We start from the raw sequence: 16,864 nt of genomic DNA, 5'->3' as shown, positions 1-16,864 counted from the left end.
GATGGAGACAGTAGGGCAAGATGGAGACAGTAGGGCAAGATGGAGACAGTAGGGCAAGATGGAGACAGTAGGGCAAGATGGAGACAGTAGGGCAAGATGGAGACAGTAGGGCAAGATGGAGACAGTAGGGCAGGATGGAGACAGTAGGGCAAGATGGAGACAGTAGGGCAAGATGGAGACAGTAGGGCAAGATGGAGACAGTAGGGCAAGATGGAGACAGCAGGGCAAGATGGAGACAGCAGGGCAAGATGGAGTCAGCAGTGGTGGTGGGGGAGTAGGGTGAGGGGTAGGGGCACCCTGACTGATGTAAAGTCATGACCCCAACCATTGCTCTAAGTATCTAGGAGAGTGAATAGGTATTGTGCCCAAATCTGTCCCCAGTCGGCCATCAGGCTGAGCTCCCCCAGTGATGCCCATTTGCCCCCCGGTGGGGCCAGTCCCACAGTTTGGGAAACACAGTTCCTCCATTCCGTGTGGAGTCTCGGATCTCTATCTATAAACCTGTATAATATCCGCCAGTCAGTGTCACTGTTTCTCAATGCCGCCCGGTGCCCGGGTACCCAGGGGACACTCTGTGTGGGCACAGGACAAAGCCTTGGGCGCTAATAAGCCGACTCTAATGCCACACGGGGCAACGGCGCAACTCGACAAACAATCTCGCTGCATCCTGACGGCAAATAAAGGCCAGACGCCCCCCGGGAGCCGCTTTCATTCCAGCAACACAGAGAAGTAATTGAGCTTTTTCCAGACCGCGGCGGATTATCTGTGACTTTCCGGGTGTTTGTGATTCGAAGCGGCGCCGAGGTCCTCGGGGTGAAAAGGGGCTGAATCCTGACATTCTGGAGGAAACAAACTGCAGCCAATTATCTGGCGGTTTCCCAAAAGGATCAAGTTATTTCACCAAGAGGCAAAAACAACTCAGTAGGACAAGATGGAGACAGTAGGGCAAGATGGAGACAGTAGGGCAAGATGGAGACAGTAGGGCAAGATGGAGACAGTAGGGCAAGATGGAGACAGTAAGGCAAGATGGAGACAGTAGGACAAGATGGAGACAGTAGGACAAGATGGAGACAGTAGGGCAAGATGGAGACCTGGTCCTGCTGGGTCCCCTTTCCTGGTGGCCCCACCACCGCCGCACTCCTCGTCATCTGTCATCTTGCTGGGCCCCCTACCACCCTTGATGCTTTGGTGGGCCCCTGCCTTCGGAGCTGGCACTCTGCTGACCCTTCCACCATCTGCCTAGTTCTTACTGGCATATCTGGGGTTAATATGATCATTGTCCATTTCTTACTGGCTTGTCTGGGGTTAATATGTTCAATAGCCATTTCTTACTGGTATGTCTGAGGTTAATTTACTCATTGTCCATTTCTTACTGGCATATCTGGGGTTATTATGTTTAATAGCCATTTCTTACTGGTGTGTCTGAGGTTAATTTACTCATTGTCCATTTCTTATTGGCATATCTGGGGTTAATATGATCATTGTCCATTTCTTACTGGAATATCTGGGGTTAATATGATCATTGTCCATTTATGATCTGAACTTGCCCTGTGCCTTTTGAACTTGTAAATGGCCCTTAATGCGCTCTGTAGAATGATCTCTGTCCCTGTCGTGCTGTTATGTCTCAGGTTTCTAGACAAGGAGGAGTTCCTTATACAACAGGGAAGCAAATCAAACATGGGGAGCTCCTACATTTCCTGGGGCATACATTTCCCAGCATCCTTTGCGGGACAGTGAAGCCCATATGTCTCTAGCTTTGCAGTCGGTTTCAGCAGCACCTGGGGCTCAGGTTTTATTTCCTGCGCTAAAATATAAATCAAATGCGACTATAAATCGCATTATTCACGCGTTATAGGAACAATGTGTTTGAATCCAGATAAGACTCCGGAGCTGCGGGTTGTGACAGCGTCTCATTGGCCGGATACCCGGCACCCTAATTTATAGCTGCTTTTTATAGGTGTCGGGGTTTGGTGGCGGCTGAATTTATACTGATTGGCGGTATTTATATCAACTGGCCCCTCCCACAGCGACTCACAGAGTATTATGGAGATTCCTTTACCTGCCCATATATCAGCATTACAGGCGCTGGGGGTTATCTACATTGTGCCTCTGCCCTATAAATCCCGGGGTTTTACTGCAGCGCTGAGTCCTTTCCCACCGCCTTTTGTCTCTCAGTAACAAGCCTGGAAAATACACTCATGTGAATATTAAATGCAGCAGTCCTGCCCTGCTTTATGGCTGAGATTCTAGCTATCTGTATAACAGAGCATTCTGTCACAGTGGCACAGATCCTATCTGATCCCCCCATTGTAAGCAGCAGTCCTGCCCTGCTTTATGGCTGAGATTCTAGCTATCTGTATAACAGAGCATTCTGTCACAGTGGCACAGATCCTATCTGATCCCCCCATTGTAAGCAGCAGTCCTGCCCTGCTTTATGGCTGAGATTCTAGCTATCTGTATAACAGAGCATTCTGTCACAGTGGCACAGATCCTATCTGATCCCCCCCATTGTAAGCAGCAGTCCTGCCCTGCTTTATGGCTGAGATTCTAGCTATCTGTATAACAGAGCATTCTGTCACAGTGGCACAGATCCTATCTGATCCCCCCCATTGTAAGCAGCAGTCCTGCCCTGCTTTATGGCTGAGATTCTAGCTATCTGTATAACAGAGCATTCTGTCACAGTGGCACAGATCCTATCCCCCCCCCATTGTAAGCAGCAGTCCTGCCCTGCTTTATGGCTGAGATTCTAGCTATCTGTATAACAGAGCATTCTGTCACAGTGGCACAGATCCTATCTGACCCCCCCATTGTAAGCAGCAGTCCTGCCCTGCTTTATGGCTGAGATTCTAGCTATCTGTATAACAGAGCATTCTGTCACAGTGACACAGATCCTATCTGATCCCCCCATTGTAAGCAGCAGTCCTGCCCTGCTTTATGGCTGAGATTCTATGTGTATAAATGAGATTTCAGCCTACTGGGGTTGCAGGTATAGTTTAGGCCGCTGCACAGTTTTGAGTCCTGCAGTAAATGGGATTAATTAACAAGTAATTGAAATATAAACCCCAATAGGACAGAATAACAAGTGAATTCTATAGAAGTTCTGGGATGAGAGGATTCAGTAACAGACAAACCCAACGGCAGACGAGACCCCACAGATCAATAAGATACATTATTCCATTTAAACCCCTCACAGCCGGGGACGGAGCTGATAATATAAAACAGACAGGGATTTGTATAAGCGAAGGCACTAATTGGGCGAGTTGTTGGGCGCGCAGCGCAATGGGCGCCATATACAAACAGCCCCTCGCTGTTAATGCAAATGGGACTTTATTATTTCGGAAAACAACCCGTTCGCCATTTGGTCGCCGAGCAGAGCGACGATTTTATTCCTCGATGATCAAACGAACCTGGAGAAAAGGGAAAGAAAAGCCGCCGGTTCCTTACGGCGAAATCGTGTGACTTTGTGCCCAAAGCAGATGTTTCCGACAGGAGAATTCTGTCCCTTTGCCTTAATTACCCCCGGGGCGCCATTCAGTCCGAATCTGTCAGATCTGAACCCTGCAGAACCCTATCAGCACCCAATGGTTCCAGAGGGATCATTGGAACAGGGAACGGTAATCCCTTAATGGGGTGGATCACCTTTAAGTTTCACTATGCTGTAAAAAGGCCAATTCCAAGCAACTTTTCAATTGGTCTTCATTATTTATTGTTTATAGTTTTTGAAATATATTCTTTTTCTGCCTCTTTGCAGCTTTCAAATGGGGGTCACTGACCCCGGCAGACAAACCCTATTGCTCTGTGAGACTCCAGTTTTATTGATTTTGTTACTTTTTATCATGTGTTTTTCTATTCAGCCCCTCTCCTATTAATTTATCAGCCTCTCATTCAAACTGCTCCCTGGTTGCTAAGGTAATTTGGACCCTAGTAACCAGATAGCTGCTGAACAAAAAGTGAAATAATTAAAAAACTACAAATAATAAGAAATAAAGACCAATTGCAAACTGTCTCAGAATATCCCTCTCTACATCATACTAAGAGTTAAGCAAACAACCCCTTTTCACTTATTTGCCTTCTTCTTCTGACTCTTCCCAACTTCCAAATGGGGGTCACTGACCCCGGCAGCAAAACCCTATTGCTCTGTGAGGCTCCAGTTTTATTGTTATTGTTACTTTATATTACGTATCTTTCTATTCAGATCCTCTCCTATTCATATATCAGTCTTTCATTTAAACCACTCCCTGGTTGCTAAGACAATTTGGACCCTAGCAACAAAAACTTAAATCATTAAAAAAAAAAAACTACAAATGATAAAACACCCATTTTTTGGGTGTTACCCGATTCGCTCTGAATTAGGGTGGTACCAGGTCTATTTAATAGTAGGGCCTGGGGCACATAACGCGGGCAGCCGGGGCAACAATGGCAGCTTTGCGCTGCTGGAAACGCACAGGGAGCTGGGACTCATTCACAATAAGGGAAATATTTATACTTTCACATCTTCATATTTTCATTCTTTATGTACAAAATGAGGATTTACTCTTAATTATGTATCAGCAGATTGAACGACAATGGTTCTGTATAACAGATCCCATTCCAGTATCGGGAAGCTCCTCGTATGGAAAACGTTTGGTTTGATTTTATTTTTCTAGCAAACGAATCAGCCCCATTCACTGAAAGTGTAAGTTTCCTGACGCCGTTTGTCATTACAGTCAGATTCCTATTGAGGCAGATCCCTGTCTCCCTATGGCTGATGGGAATGAAATCTACAGATCATTAATGATTATTTACTTGATTGAGAGGGAGAAATAGGATTACTGCAACTCAGTCAGACTCATCCTCTTCCTCCCAACTGATCTCTGCCAATCACTTTCCTGGAACAAATCCATTTACTTTCTTTGTAGCCCAGGAAGTGTGGGTGTAAGCCTTCTCATTGGCCAAATATTGGGGTAACAGTCACCCCGCTATAGTTCCAGGGGTACCCAGGGCACAAATAAGCACTCACCCCAAATCCCCCCCTAACTGGCCTTCAGGCTGGGCCCCCTTAGCCCATAACAAGGTTACAGATATATAGAAACATTGGGGTAACAGTCACCCCGCTATAGTTCCAGGGGTACCCAGGGCACAAATAAGCACTCACCCCAAATCCCCCCCCTAACTGGCCTTCAGGCTGGGCCCCCTTAGCCCATAACAAGGTTACAGATATATGAAACATTGGGGTAACAGTCACCCCACTATAGTTCCAGGGTACCCAGGGCACAAATAAGCACTCACCCCAAATCCCCTAACTGGCCTTCAGGCTGGGCCCCCTTAGCCCATAACAAGGTTACAGATATATAGAAACATTGGGGTAACAGTCACCCTGCTATAGTTCCAGGGGGTACCCAGGGCACAAATAAGCACTCACCCAAATCCCCCCCTAACTGGCCTTCAGGCTGGGCCCCCTTAGCCCATAACAAGGTTACAGATATATAGAAACATTGGGGTACAGTCACCCTGCTATAGTTCCAGGGGTACCCAGGGCACAAATAAGCACTCACCCCAAATCCCCCCCAACTGGCCTTCAGGCTGGGCCCCCTTAGCCCATAACAAGGTTACAGATATATAGAAACATTGGTAAAGTCACCCTGCTATAGTTCCAGGGTACCCAGGCACAAATAAGCACTCACCCAAATCCCCCCCTAACTGGCCTTCAGGCTGGGCCCCCTTAGCCCATAACAAGGTTACAGATATATAGAACATTGGGGTAACAGTCACCCCTGCTATAGTTCCAGGGGTACCCAGGGCACAAATAAGCACTCACCCCAAATCCCCCCCTAACTGGCCTTTCAGGCTGGGCCCCCTTAGCCCATAACAAGGTTACAGATATATAGAAACATTGGGGTAACAGTCACCCGCTATAGTTCCAGGGGTACCCAGGGCACAAATAAGCACTCACCCCAAATCCCCCCTAACTGGCCTTCAGGCTGGGCCCCCTTAGCCCATAACAAGGTTACAGATATATAGAAACATTGGGGTAACAGTCACCCCGCTATAGTTCCAGGGGTACCCAGGGCACAAAAGCACTCACCCAAATCCCCCCTAACTGGCCTTCAGGCTGGGCCCCCTTAGCCCATAACAAGGTTACAGATATATAGAAAACATTGGGGTAACAGTCACCCCGCCTATAGTTCCAGGGGTACCCAGGCACAAATAAGCACTCACCCAAATCCCCCCCTAACTGGCCTTCAGGCTGGGCCCCCTTAGCCCATAACAAGGTTACAGATATATAGAAACATTGGGGTAACAGTCACCCCACTATAGTTCCAGGGGTACCCAGGGCACAAATAAGCACTCACCCCAAATCCCCCCCTAACTGGCCTTCAGGCTGGGCCCCCTTAGCCCATAACAAGGTTACAGATATATAGAAACATTGGGGTAACAGTAGGTAGGACAGTTGTGGCCCCGGTACTGACACTTTGGGGCGACTCTATAGTAGATCGGACACAGACGGGCGAGACTGACGGGACCAGAATACGAGTTTATCGGGGTCTCAGTATAATTCCCGGGGGGTTCGGGCGCTGAGGGCTCAGTTTCTCTATTTACCGGTTCCTTTGTTGTTCTGTGTAATTGAATTTCTCTTTCCCATCAGGCTGAATGTCACTGTTCCAACGTGCGGAGCATAATAACTGTATCCGCCGGCCGATAAACAATGGTTCCGCCAGACTGGACTCGCTTGATGGGAACGAGTTCTGGGGGCGCAGTCGCTTGAACCGAGTCACGGAGGAGACGATTTGTCTGAAGCTCAACAAGGATTTAATGTCAGAATTTACTAATCGTCTGGGTCCGGGCGGGTTCTGCGCCAAACCCAATGGGAACTGCTCCGACATCCACTAGAACTGTGTTCCGGTGATTCCGGTGATCGGAGGGTATTCCAGCATTGTTAGAATATCTAAGAACCAACATGTTTATTGGGATTTACTTGCACATTCTGCATAATATGATCCTTGGCTTCTGTTACTCGCTCCTTCCCCACCGTGTTGTACAGTAATTACTCAGCCTACACGTCAGGCACATATTAATTACTAATAATGTATCACTGAGAAATCTGACTGTAAGGAGATCCAATATCATATACCATATGGAGAGATGCCTATAGTAGCAGTGGGATAATAGCCTCTGGGAAGGGACTGGGGCTGTGGGATAGCAGGTATAGTAGGGAGAGATGGTGCCTATAGTAGCAGTGGGGGGATAATAGCCTCTGGGAAGGGACTGGGGCTGTGGGATACGCAGGTATAGTAGGGAGAGATGGTGCTTCTATAGTAGCAGTGGGGGGATAATAGCCCTCTGGGAAGCGGACTGGGGCCTGTGGGATAGCAGGTATAAGTAGGGCGAGAGATGGTGCTAAAGTAGCGAGTGGGGGGATAATAGCCTCTGGGAAGGGACTGGGGCTGTGGGATAGCAGGTATAGTAGGTGAGAGATTGGTGCCTATAGTAGGCATCGTGGGGGATAATGACCTCTGGGAAGCTGGACGTGGGGCTGTGGGATAGCGGGTATAGTAGGGAGAGATGGTGCCTATAGTAGCAGTCGGTGGGGATAATAGGCCCTGGGAGTGGCCTGGGGCTGTGGGATAGCATGGTATAGTTAGGGAGAGATGGTGCCTATAGTAGGCAGTGGGGGGATAATAGCCTCTGGGAAGGGACTGCGGGCTGTGGGAATCATGCCAGGTATAGAGTAGGGAAGAGATGGTGCCTATAGTAGGCAGTGGGAGGGGATAATCAGGCCTCTGGGAAGGGACTGGGGCTGTGGGATAGCAGGTATAGTAGGGAGAGATGGTGCCTATAGTAGCAGTGGGATAATAGCCTCTGGGAAGGGACTGGGGCTGTGGATAGCAGGTATAGTAGGGAGAGATGGTGCCTATAGTAGCAGTGGGGGATAATAGCCTCTGGGAAGGGACTGGGGCTGTGGGATAGCAGGTATAGTAGGAGAGATGGTGCCTATAGTAGCAGTGGGGGATAATAGCCTCTGGGAAGGGACTGGGCTGTGGGATAGCAGGTATAGTAGGGAGAGATGGTGCCTATAGTAGCAGTGGGGGATAATTGCCTCTGGGAAGGGACTGGGGCTGTGGGATAGCAGGTATAGTAGGGAGAGATGGTGCCTATAGTAGCAGTGGGGATAATAGCCTCTGGGAAGGGACTGGGGCTGTGGGATAGCAGGTATAGTAGGGAGAAGATGGTGCCTATAGTAGCAGTGGGGGGATAATAGCCTCTGGGAAGGGACTGGGGCTGTGGGATAGCAGGTATAGTAGGGAGAGATGGTGCCTATAGTAGCAGTGGGGGATAATAGCCTCTGGGAAGGGACTGGGGCTGTGGATAGCAGGTATAGTAGGAGAGATGGTGCTTATAGTAGCAGTGGGGATAATAGCCTCTGGGAAGGAACTGGGGCTGTGGGATAGCAGGTATAGTAGGGAGAGATGGTGCCTATGTAGCCAGTGGGGGGATAATAGCCTTTGGGAAGGGACTGGGGCTGTGGGATAGCAAGGTATAGTAGGGAGAGATGGTGCCTATAGTAGCAGTGGGGGGGATAATAGCCTCTGGGGAAGAGATGGTGCCTATAGTAGCAGTGGGGGGAATACATAGCCTCTGGGAAGGGACTGGGCTGTGGGATAAGCAGGTATAAGTAGGTGAGAGATGGTGCCGATAGTAGCAAGTGGGGGGATAATAGCCTCTGGGGAAGGGACTTGGGGCTGTGGGATAGCAGGTATAGTAGGGGAGAGATGGTGCCTATAGTAGCAGTGGGGGGAATAAATAAGCCTCTGGGAAGGGACAATGGGCGTGGGTAAGCCAGGTATATTGTAGGGAGAGATGGTGCCTATAGTAGCAAGTGGGGGATAATAGCCTCTGGGAAGGGACTGGGGGCTGTGGGATAGCAGGTATAGTAGGGAGAGATGGTGCCTATAGTAGCAGTGGGGGGATAATACAAATACATACAAACGTGATATCCCAGATAATATTTGATGACTCCCCTCTACATTTTACTCATATTGGTCTTGAAGTTTGGCAAAAATGCCACTGATCGGGCCGCCCTCGGGTTTAGGGAATAATAATACTGCGTGACCGCGGCCGATTCTCTTTCTATTTCCCCGTAACTAAGAAACTGCCTTGGATTTGGCTGCTCAAAATGATTCCGCAATCCGTTATAGTGGATTTTGTGAATGTCCCCGGGAGGTGGGGACCCTGTAGGAGGAGCCTGTAGTGAATCTATTTCAGGCCACACTGAGGGGCACATAGCTGCAGTGGGAGGGTTTAGTACCCCCTGTTTTATCTTTATAATGAAACATTGGGCAGGGGAACCCCAATATGCACCAGAGCAAGTGGAACACAAATACCCCCCCCCCCCGATACTCAGAAAAGGTCGAAGACACTCAGGAGGGATCCGCGCAGGTTCAAACCCATAAAAACACAATTTATTTGATTAAACGTTTTTGCGTTTTTTTTGGCCAGATGCAACAAAAACCTGTATATGACGCCGATACAAACTGTACATTGTACTTTATATATTTATATATTTATACCTTTTGTACATTGGGGTTTCAGCCGGAAGCTGAAGAGCGGGAACCGAAATACAAAATGAAACATAAAAACAACGGAGAACAAAATATAACAAAAAATATATATTACTCCATGGCGTCACCGCTCCACGCGCTCATTGTAAACACGCAACAAAAACGGCACGTTCGGGAAATTTACTGCAACACCGAGGGGTCTATTTACTAACATTCTATTTACTAACATTTATTTAATGAAATTTAGGGGCAGATTTATCAAAAAACAAATTTAGAGCTTAATATATAACAACTCGCCCACGTTCTAGTCATTCCTATGGGATTTTTAGAAGCGTATTTATCAAATGGTGAACTCCAAGGGCCTCATTTACTAACAGTCGATTTTTAATTTTAAATTTGATTCAAATTTAAAAAAAAAAAAAAAAAAACACCACAAGAGAAAAAACACCACAACTTTTCCGAGATTTACTATGCGTTTAAACAGCTAAAAACCCGAATCCGAAAATTTGGCTGATTAAATTTCTTTTTTTTCAAAAATTTAGCGATTTCGCTCGGTTTTGTCTGAAAATGATGACTTTTCCGAATTGCCGCAGCGACAATTTTTTGAGTTGCGTTTTCTCACAGCGATTTTTCTTTTATCTAGGCATTCAGGGAAACAAGTTTTGTCGAATTTAGAAAAAAAACAACGATAAATCATCAAGTTTTAGTAAATCTGCTTACATTGACTCAAATAAATCCGATAGGAAAAGTCAGTATGAGAAAAAGTCACAAAAAACTAGAATTTTTCAAGTTGTCGCTCCGAAACCCTCGACTTTTTCAAATTGTCACAAAAAAACTACAATCAAAAATTTAAAAAACTTGAAGGTTTCAAGACAAAAGATATCCTTCTTTTGTCTTGAAACCTTCAAGTTTTTTAAATTTTTGATTGTAGTTTTTTTCTTCAGGGGAAAAGGCAAAAAACTTGACTTATCGATTTATCGCTTCAGCAATTTGAAAAAGTTTTTGGATAAAACCCAGTGAAATCTCTAAAGTTTTGAAACAAAAGAAAGAAGTTGAAGGAAAGGGGAGGAGCCTCTGCCATTGGCTTCTACAGGAACTCGGCAAGTTTAACCCGGGAAATTGTCGGAGTCGGATTTTTTGCCGTTTAGACACATAGTAAATCTTGAAAAAATTGGCAACTTTTTGCCACAAAAATCCGAATTGAGTTTAAAATAAAAAATTGATGGTTAGTAAACGAGCCCCTAAATTTCATAAAATTTCAGGTTTTTTTAGTGCTAAAAAATCCAAATTGGAAAAAAAAAAAATCTGACAATTAGTAAATGACCCCCCTACTTTTACCCATTGATAAATACATTTCTAAAAATCCCATTGGAATGAATAGAACGTGGGGGAATTTTTTGCCCTTATCTCACATTTTGATAAATCTGCCCCTATGTCAAAATATTCATTTTCCCCATTATTTTCCAGTCTTTTTTTCTAACATCCAAAAGTGCGATTTTATTTTTCACCAGTTCTAATCAGGAAATCCTATTGGGTATAATGCTTTAGGGGGAAAAAACTACCCCAAAAATGGCTGTAATCAAAAATTTGATTTTTATACTTAATTAAATATGAACTTAGCACTTAAATTGGCATAAAAAAATCTATTTCAATGTTAATACATAGACCCCGTAGATATAGCAAAGGGGGGCTGCTAATTTACTAACAAAGCGTATTGCACGAGAGCAGTTGCCCATAGCAACAGCACTGGATTTATATGCATTATAGGCACCCCCATTTGTGCCAATAAAGAGTTAACTTTTAGAATGATATTCTATAATAATTTGCAATTGGTCTTCATTTTTTATAATTTGTGGGTTGATTTTAATCATTTTACTTATTGTTCAGCAGCTCCCCTGTTTGGAATTTTTGCAGTTTTATGGTTGCTAGGGTTCAAATTACCTTAGCAACCAGGGAGTGGTTTGAAAGAGAGACGGGAATATGAATAGGGGAGGGGCTGAATAGAAAGATAAGGAATAAAAAGTAACAATAACAATAAAACTGGAGCCTCACAGAGCAATAGGGTTTGGCTGCCGGGGTCAGTGACCCCCATTTAGACAAATCATTAAAAACCTATAAAAAAATAAATAATGAAGACCAACTGAAACATTGTTTCCATAACATACTAAAGCATAACTAAGGGCTATATAGAAAATATGGCTCTGCATAGCAACCAATCATGTTGTTGCTTTCTTCTTGCAATCCTCAGTAGGCTGATCCAATCCACTTGCTGATGGGTTGCTATGGGCAACAGGACTGGTGCTAATTAGCACCCATATTAGTATATGAGCCCCCCATTATTTGATATGTGTTGGATAGAAATGGGCCCCGAGCATCCCAGGGGCCCCGTGTGTTGGAAAACAAAGGGCATATTATATTATGTAAACATTCAGGGATGTATTTACTAATAATATTGACCTCCGCCCAATGGGGGGCGCCACCCTTCTGCCCCTAATTTACTGACTCCAGCCCAAATCTATTTGCCCAACTACAAACCACACACATTGTTTTTTCCTTCTCTGACACAAAAAAAGAGCCTTAAAATAAACCAAGAAGCTGCTCGGAGGTGGGCGGGACAGAAATCTGGCGAATAAGAAATGATTCCCAGCCCCCCCATAGGGCGTCGCTCTGGCACATTCCCTGCCCCCCCATGGGGCGTCGCTCTGGCACATTCCCTGCCCCCCCATGGGGCGTCGCTCTGGCACATTCCCAGCCCCCCCAAAAATGTCAGATTTTTCAAAAAATAAAATGAAAAAAGGCGCCTTCTTGGTTTATTCTTAAAATGCAAAATTCCAGGAAAGGAAATATCTGAAAGCTTTGGGGGGGGGGGGGTTCCCATAAATAGAGCAAATAATACTGCGTGACCGCGGCCGAATCCCTTTCTATTTCCCCGTAACTAAGAAACTGCCTCGGATTTGGCCGCTAAAAAACGATTCCGCAATCCATTATAGTGGATTTTGTGAATGTCCCCGGCAGCTGGGGACCCTGTAGGAGGAGCCTAGCTAGAACGTACCATTGTGAAACACTGATTCCCACGCCTTGCGTGCATCCATATTAAGTGCCCGGCTTATTTACAGTCCTGAGGCCTCTTTAACCCTTAATGGAGATGAGGCCTGTATACTCCGCCCCCCCCCCCGCGCCTTGGCGAATGCCCACGGCTGTCTGTAGGGACGGCAAACAGAGAAATGCCAATTGGTACGGTCCAATGTACGTCCCTTCAGCTGCTCCTGTAGTTAAACAGCTAATGGGCCACAGGTTGGGCGCCACCATCCTGCCGCCATTTTGCCCTGTTTCCGACTGGCGCCCCCTAATGGCAGCTGGGCTCACAACAAGTAACACTTCCAGTTAGGGCCCAATGCCTCCCCCCGCCCCAGTTTAAGCCCATAAAACCCTCTCGGTACCACTAGAACCACATGCTGCATTCTCCTGTTTCCAGAACTCAGAAGAACCCGGATCTCAGGATTTAACATTTCCGCATGATATTTACAAAGAAGAGAATTTTCCTAAATGGTTTATATAATGTCTCTCTGCTCCGGCCCATAAGGTCCGTTTGTTCTCCCATCCGGGCCCAATTCCTTGGCGCCGGCCGCACATTCGTACAAAGTCTGTCGCCGGCCTTGCCAGGTCACATGATGGGCTCTGGGGCCCTCCAGTGGGACGTTTGGCCCCCCATGATAACTGATGGCGCAGTAGAGCGTTCAATGGGAAACTGGACCGGTACTGTCAGAACCTGCAGCTCAGTCAGCGCCTCAAACACAGGTTCCCTGTCTGGTCGGCGGGTGTTGCTTCCGATTGCGAATGCACGAGCTTTTATCCTTGCAGTCTAACGACTTCTGCTGCGAGATGTCTATCAGAGCGCTGGCGATAGCGAGACCTGCGGGGACAGAACCGAGACATCAGCATTAGATAATTCCTTATATAGCCACTGTGTGTTATAGCAGCTTGAGATATACAGATAAATGTTCAATATTAACAATATTAGGATATAAGAGGTCTTGTAATATCCTTATCGTTTACAGTAGGGGGTACATTATCCCTTATAATACATGAGTGATACTCAGAGTTCCCTGTATAACTCAGCCTGCAGCCTTGTGCCTTTATATGGGGGGCACAGAATCCCTCAGTGACTTGCTTAATATCCTTATCATTTACAGTAGGGGGTACCATTATCCCCTTATAATACATGATGTGATACTCAGAGTTCCCTGTATAACTCAGCCTGCAGCCTTGTGCCCTTATATGGGGGGCACAGAACCCCTCAGTGACTGCTAATATCCTTATCATTTACAGTAGGGGGGTACATTATCCCTTATAATACAATCTGATACTCAGAGTTCCCTGTATAACTCAGCCTGCAGCCTTGTGCCTTATATGGGGGCACAGAACCCCTCAGTGACTGCTAATATCCTTATCTTACAGTAGGGGTACATTATCCCTTATAATACATGAGTGATACTCAGAGTTCCCTGTATAACTCAGCCTGCAGCCTTGTGCCTTTATATGGGGCAACAGAACCCTCAGTGACTGCTAATATCCTTATCATTACACGGGGGTACATTATCCGTATAATACTGGGGGGGGGGGGCTCAGTGCCGGGAAGCTGTAAATAATCCTGTCAGGAGCCGAGATTGAAAGTGACAAATTGGGAAACAGCCGATACTATAAATCCACTTATTTTGCCGCCATTGATTTCCCACAGAACCGCAAGCGATTGGTGCGTCCGTAGTCGGGGGCAACAAGGTCACCAGCAATAAAGTCTTTTATTAAGGGGGGGGGCAGGGAGCTTACAGGTTGGTCTCATATTAAAAGTAGGAGGGGGAATACAGGGGGGCTCCAACGCTTTTACCAGAACCGCACTGTTCAGATCAGCTCCAACCTTCCGCTCCTACTGCAGCCTCCAATCAGAATATTCCAGTCTGGCCGCTATGTTGCCAGGTCCCACCCACTGCTAAAGTTACATATTCTCTGCCCCTCCCCCTGTAAAGTGCAATCTGAATGCCCAATCCCACCCATTTCAGGAGCCACAGACTCCATACCCCCCCCCTTGCAAACTGCTGTCACACTGCTCTAGTCCCACCCACTCTGTGAGTCACAGACTCCACACTCCTCCCCTTGCAAACTGCTGTCACACTGCTCTAGTCCCTCCCACTGCTCGAGTCACAGACTCCACACTCCTCCCCTTGCAAACTGCTGTCAGAGTGCTCTAGTCCCACCCACTGCTCGAGTCACAGACTCCACACTCCTCCCCTTGCAAACTGCTGTCACACTGCTCTAGTCCCACCCACTCTGTGAGTCACAGACTCCACACTCCTCCCCTTGCAAACTGCTGTCACACTGCTCTAGTCCCTCCCACTGCTCGAGTCACCAGACTCCACACTCCCTCCCCTTCCAAACTGCTGTCAGAGTGATAGTCCCCACCCACTGCTCGAGTCACAGACTCCACACTCCTCCCCTTCCAACTGCTGTCAGAGTGCTCTTAGTCCCACCACTGCTCGAGTCCACAGACTCCACACTCCTCCCCCTGCAAACTGCTGTCAGAGTGCTCTAGTCCCACCCACTGCTCGAGTCACAGACTCCACACTCCTCCCCCTGCAAACTGCTGTCAGAGTGCTCTAGTCCCACCCACTGCTCGAGTCACAGACTCCACACTCCTCCCCTTACAAACTGCTCTCAGAGTGCTCTAGTCCCACCCACTGCTCGAGTCACAGACTCCACACTCCTCCCCTTACAAACTGCTGTCAGAGTGCTCTAGTCCCACCCACTGCTCGAGTCACAGACTCCACACTCCTCCCCTTACAAACTGCTGTCAGAGTGCTCTAGTCCCACCCACTGCTCGATCACGACTCCACACCCTCCCTTACAAACTGCCTCAGATGCTCTAGTCCCACCCACTGCTCGAGTCCAGAACTCCACACTCCATCCCCTTACAAACTGCTGTCAGAGAGTGCTCTAGTCCCTCCCACTCTCGAGTCAGATCCACACTCCTCCCCTTACAAATGCTCAGAGTCTCTAGTCCCACCCACTGCTCAGTCACAGACTCCACACTCCTCCCCTTACAAACTGCTCTCAGAGTTTGCTCAGTCCCACCCACTGCTCGAGTCACAGACTCCACACTCCTCCCCTTACAAACTGCTGTCAGAGTGCTCTAGTCCCACCCACTGCTCGAGTCACAGACTCCACACTCCTCCCCTTACAAACTGCTGTCAGAGTGCTCTAGTCCCACCCACTGCTCGAGTCACAGACTCCACACTCCTCCCCTTACAAACTGCTGTAAGAGTGCTCTAGTCCCACCCACTGCTCGAGTCACTGACTCCACACTCCTCCCCTTACAAACTGCTGTCAGAGTGCTCTAGTCCCACCCACTGCTCGAGTCACTGACTCCACACTCCTCCCCTTACAAACTGCTGTCAGAGTGCTCTCGAGTCCCGACCCACTGCTAGTTTCAGAGCTCTAAGTCGCAGTCACAGACTCCACACTCTCCCCTTACAAACTGCCTGTAAGAGTTCCTCTAGTTCCCACCCACTGCTCGAGTCACAGACTCCACACTCCTCCCCTTACAAACTGCTGTAAGAGTGCTCTAGTCCCACCCACTGCTCGCAGTCACTGACTCCACACTCCTCCCCTTACAAACTGCTGTAAGAGTGCTCTAGTCCCACCCAACTGCGAAGTCACTGACTCCACATCCACATCCCTTCAAACTGCTGTAGAGTGCTCTAGTCCCACCCACTGCTTGAGTCAAGACTCCACACTCCTCCCCTTACAAACTGCCGTCAGAGGCTCTAGTCCCACCCACTGCTCGAGTTCACAAGACTCCACACTCCTCCCCTTACAAACTGCTGTAGAGTGCTCTAGTCCACCCCTGCTCGAGTCACTGACCTCCACACTCCTCCCCTTACAAACTGCTGTCAGATGCTCTAGTCCCACCCACTGCTTGAGTTCCCAGACTCCACACTCCTCCCTTTGCAAACTGGGTCAGATTTTTTGGCAAAATGAAGCATGGCAGTGGTTAATGAGGGGGGTGGCCATGCTTGAAAGGGAAGGGGGGATATTCTTCAACTCGGGCCCCATTCTACTTATTGGCATTGCTCAGCGCCCAGGTGACCACAGCTAATAACTGCGGGTGGGGCGGGGGGGCTCTGCCGGCCATGATGATTAATAGGGGCCTATTCTCTATTAGAAACGTGGCTCACTGGGAGATTTCAATATAGAAAAAATATTTCCTTCCCCCCGACAGCCCCCCCGACAGCCCCCCCGACAGCCCCCCCAGCCTCCCTACTTACAGAAAG

General features: G+C 47.6%; 1 protein-coding gene across 1 annotated transcript in view; it reads right to left on the bottom strand.

Annotated features, from left to right (window-relative positions):
* Positions 1-12,322: 12,322 nt before the first annotated feature.
* The window catches only part of atrnl1 (attractin like 1), a 424,206-nt gene continuing 419,664 nt past the window's right edge, over positions 12,323-16,864 (bottom strand). The window contains exon 30 of the mRNA XM_031905726.1: positions 12,323-13,452. Coding sequence (XP_031761586.1) covers positions 13,328-13,452 — 125 coding nt within the window. The 3' untranslated portion in view covers positions 12,323-13,327. The remainder of the gene's footprint in view (positions 13,453-16,864) is intronic.

This window comes from Xenopus tropicalis, chromosome 7 (genome assembly GCF_000004195.4).
Source record: "Xenopus tropicalis strain Nigerian chromosome 7, UCB_Xtro_10.0, whole genome shotgun sequence".
NCBI classification, from domain to species: domain Eukaryota; kingdom Metazoa; phylum Chordata; class Amphibia; order Anura; family Pipidae; genus Xenopus; species Xenopus tropicalis.
This window is presented reverse-complemented; position numbering and strand designations above follow the sequence as displayed.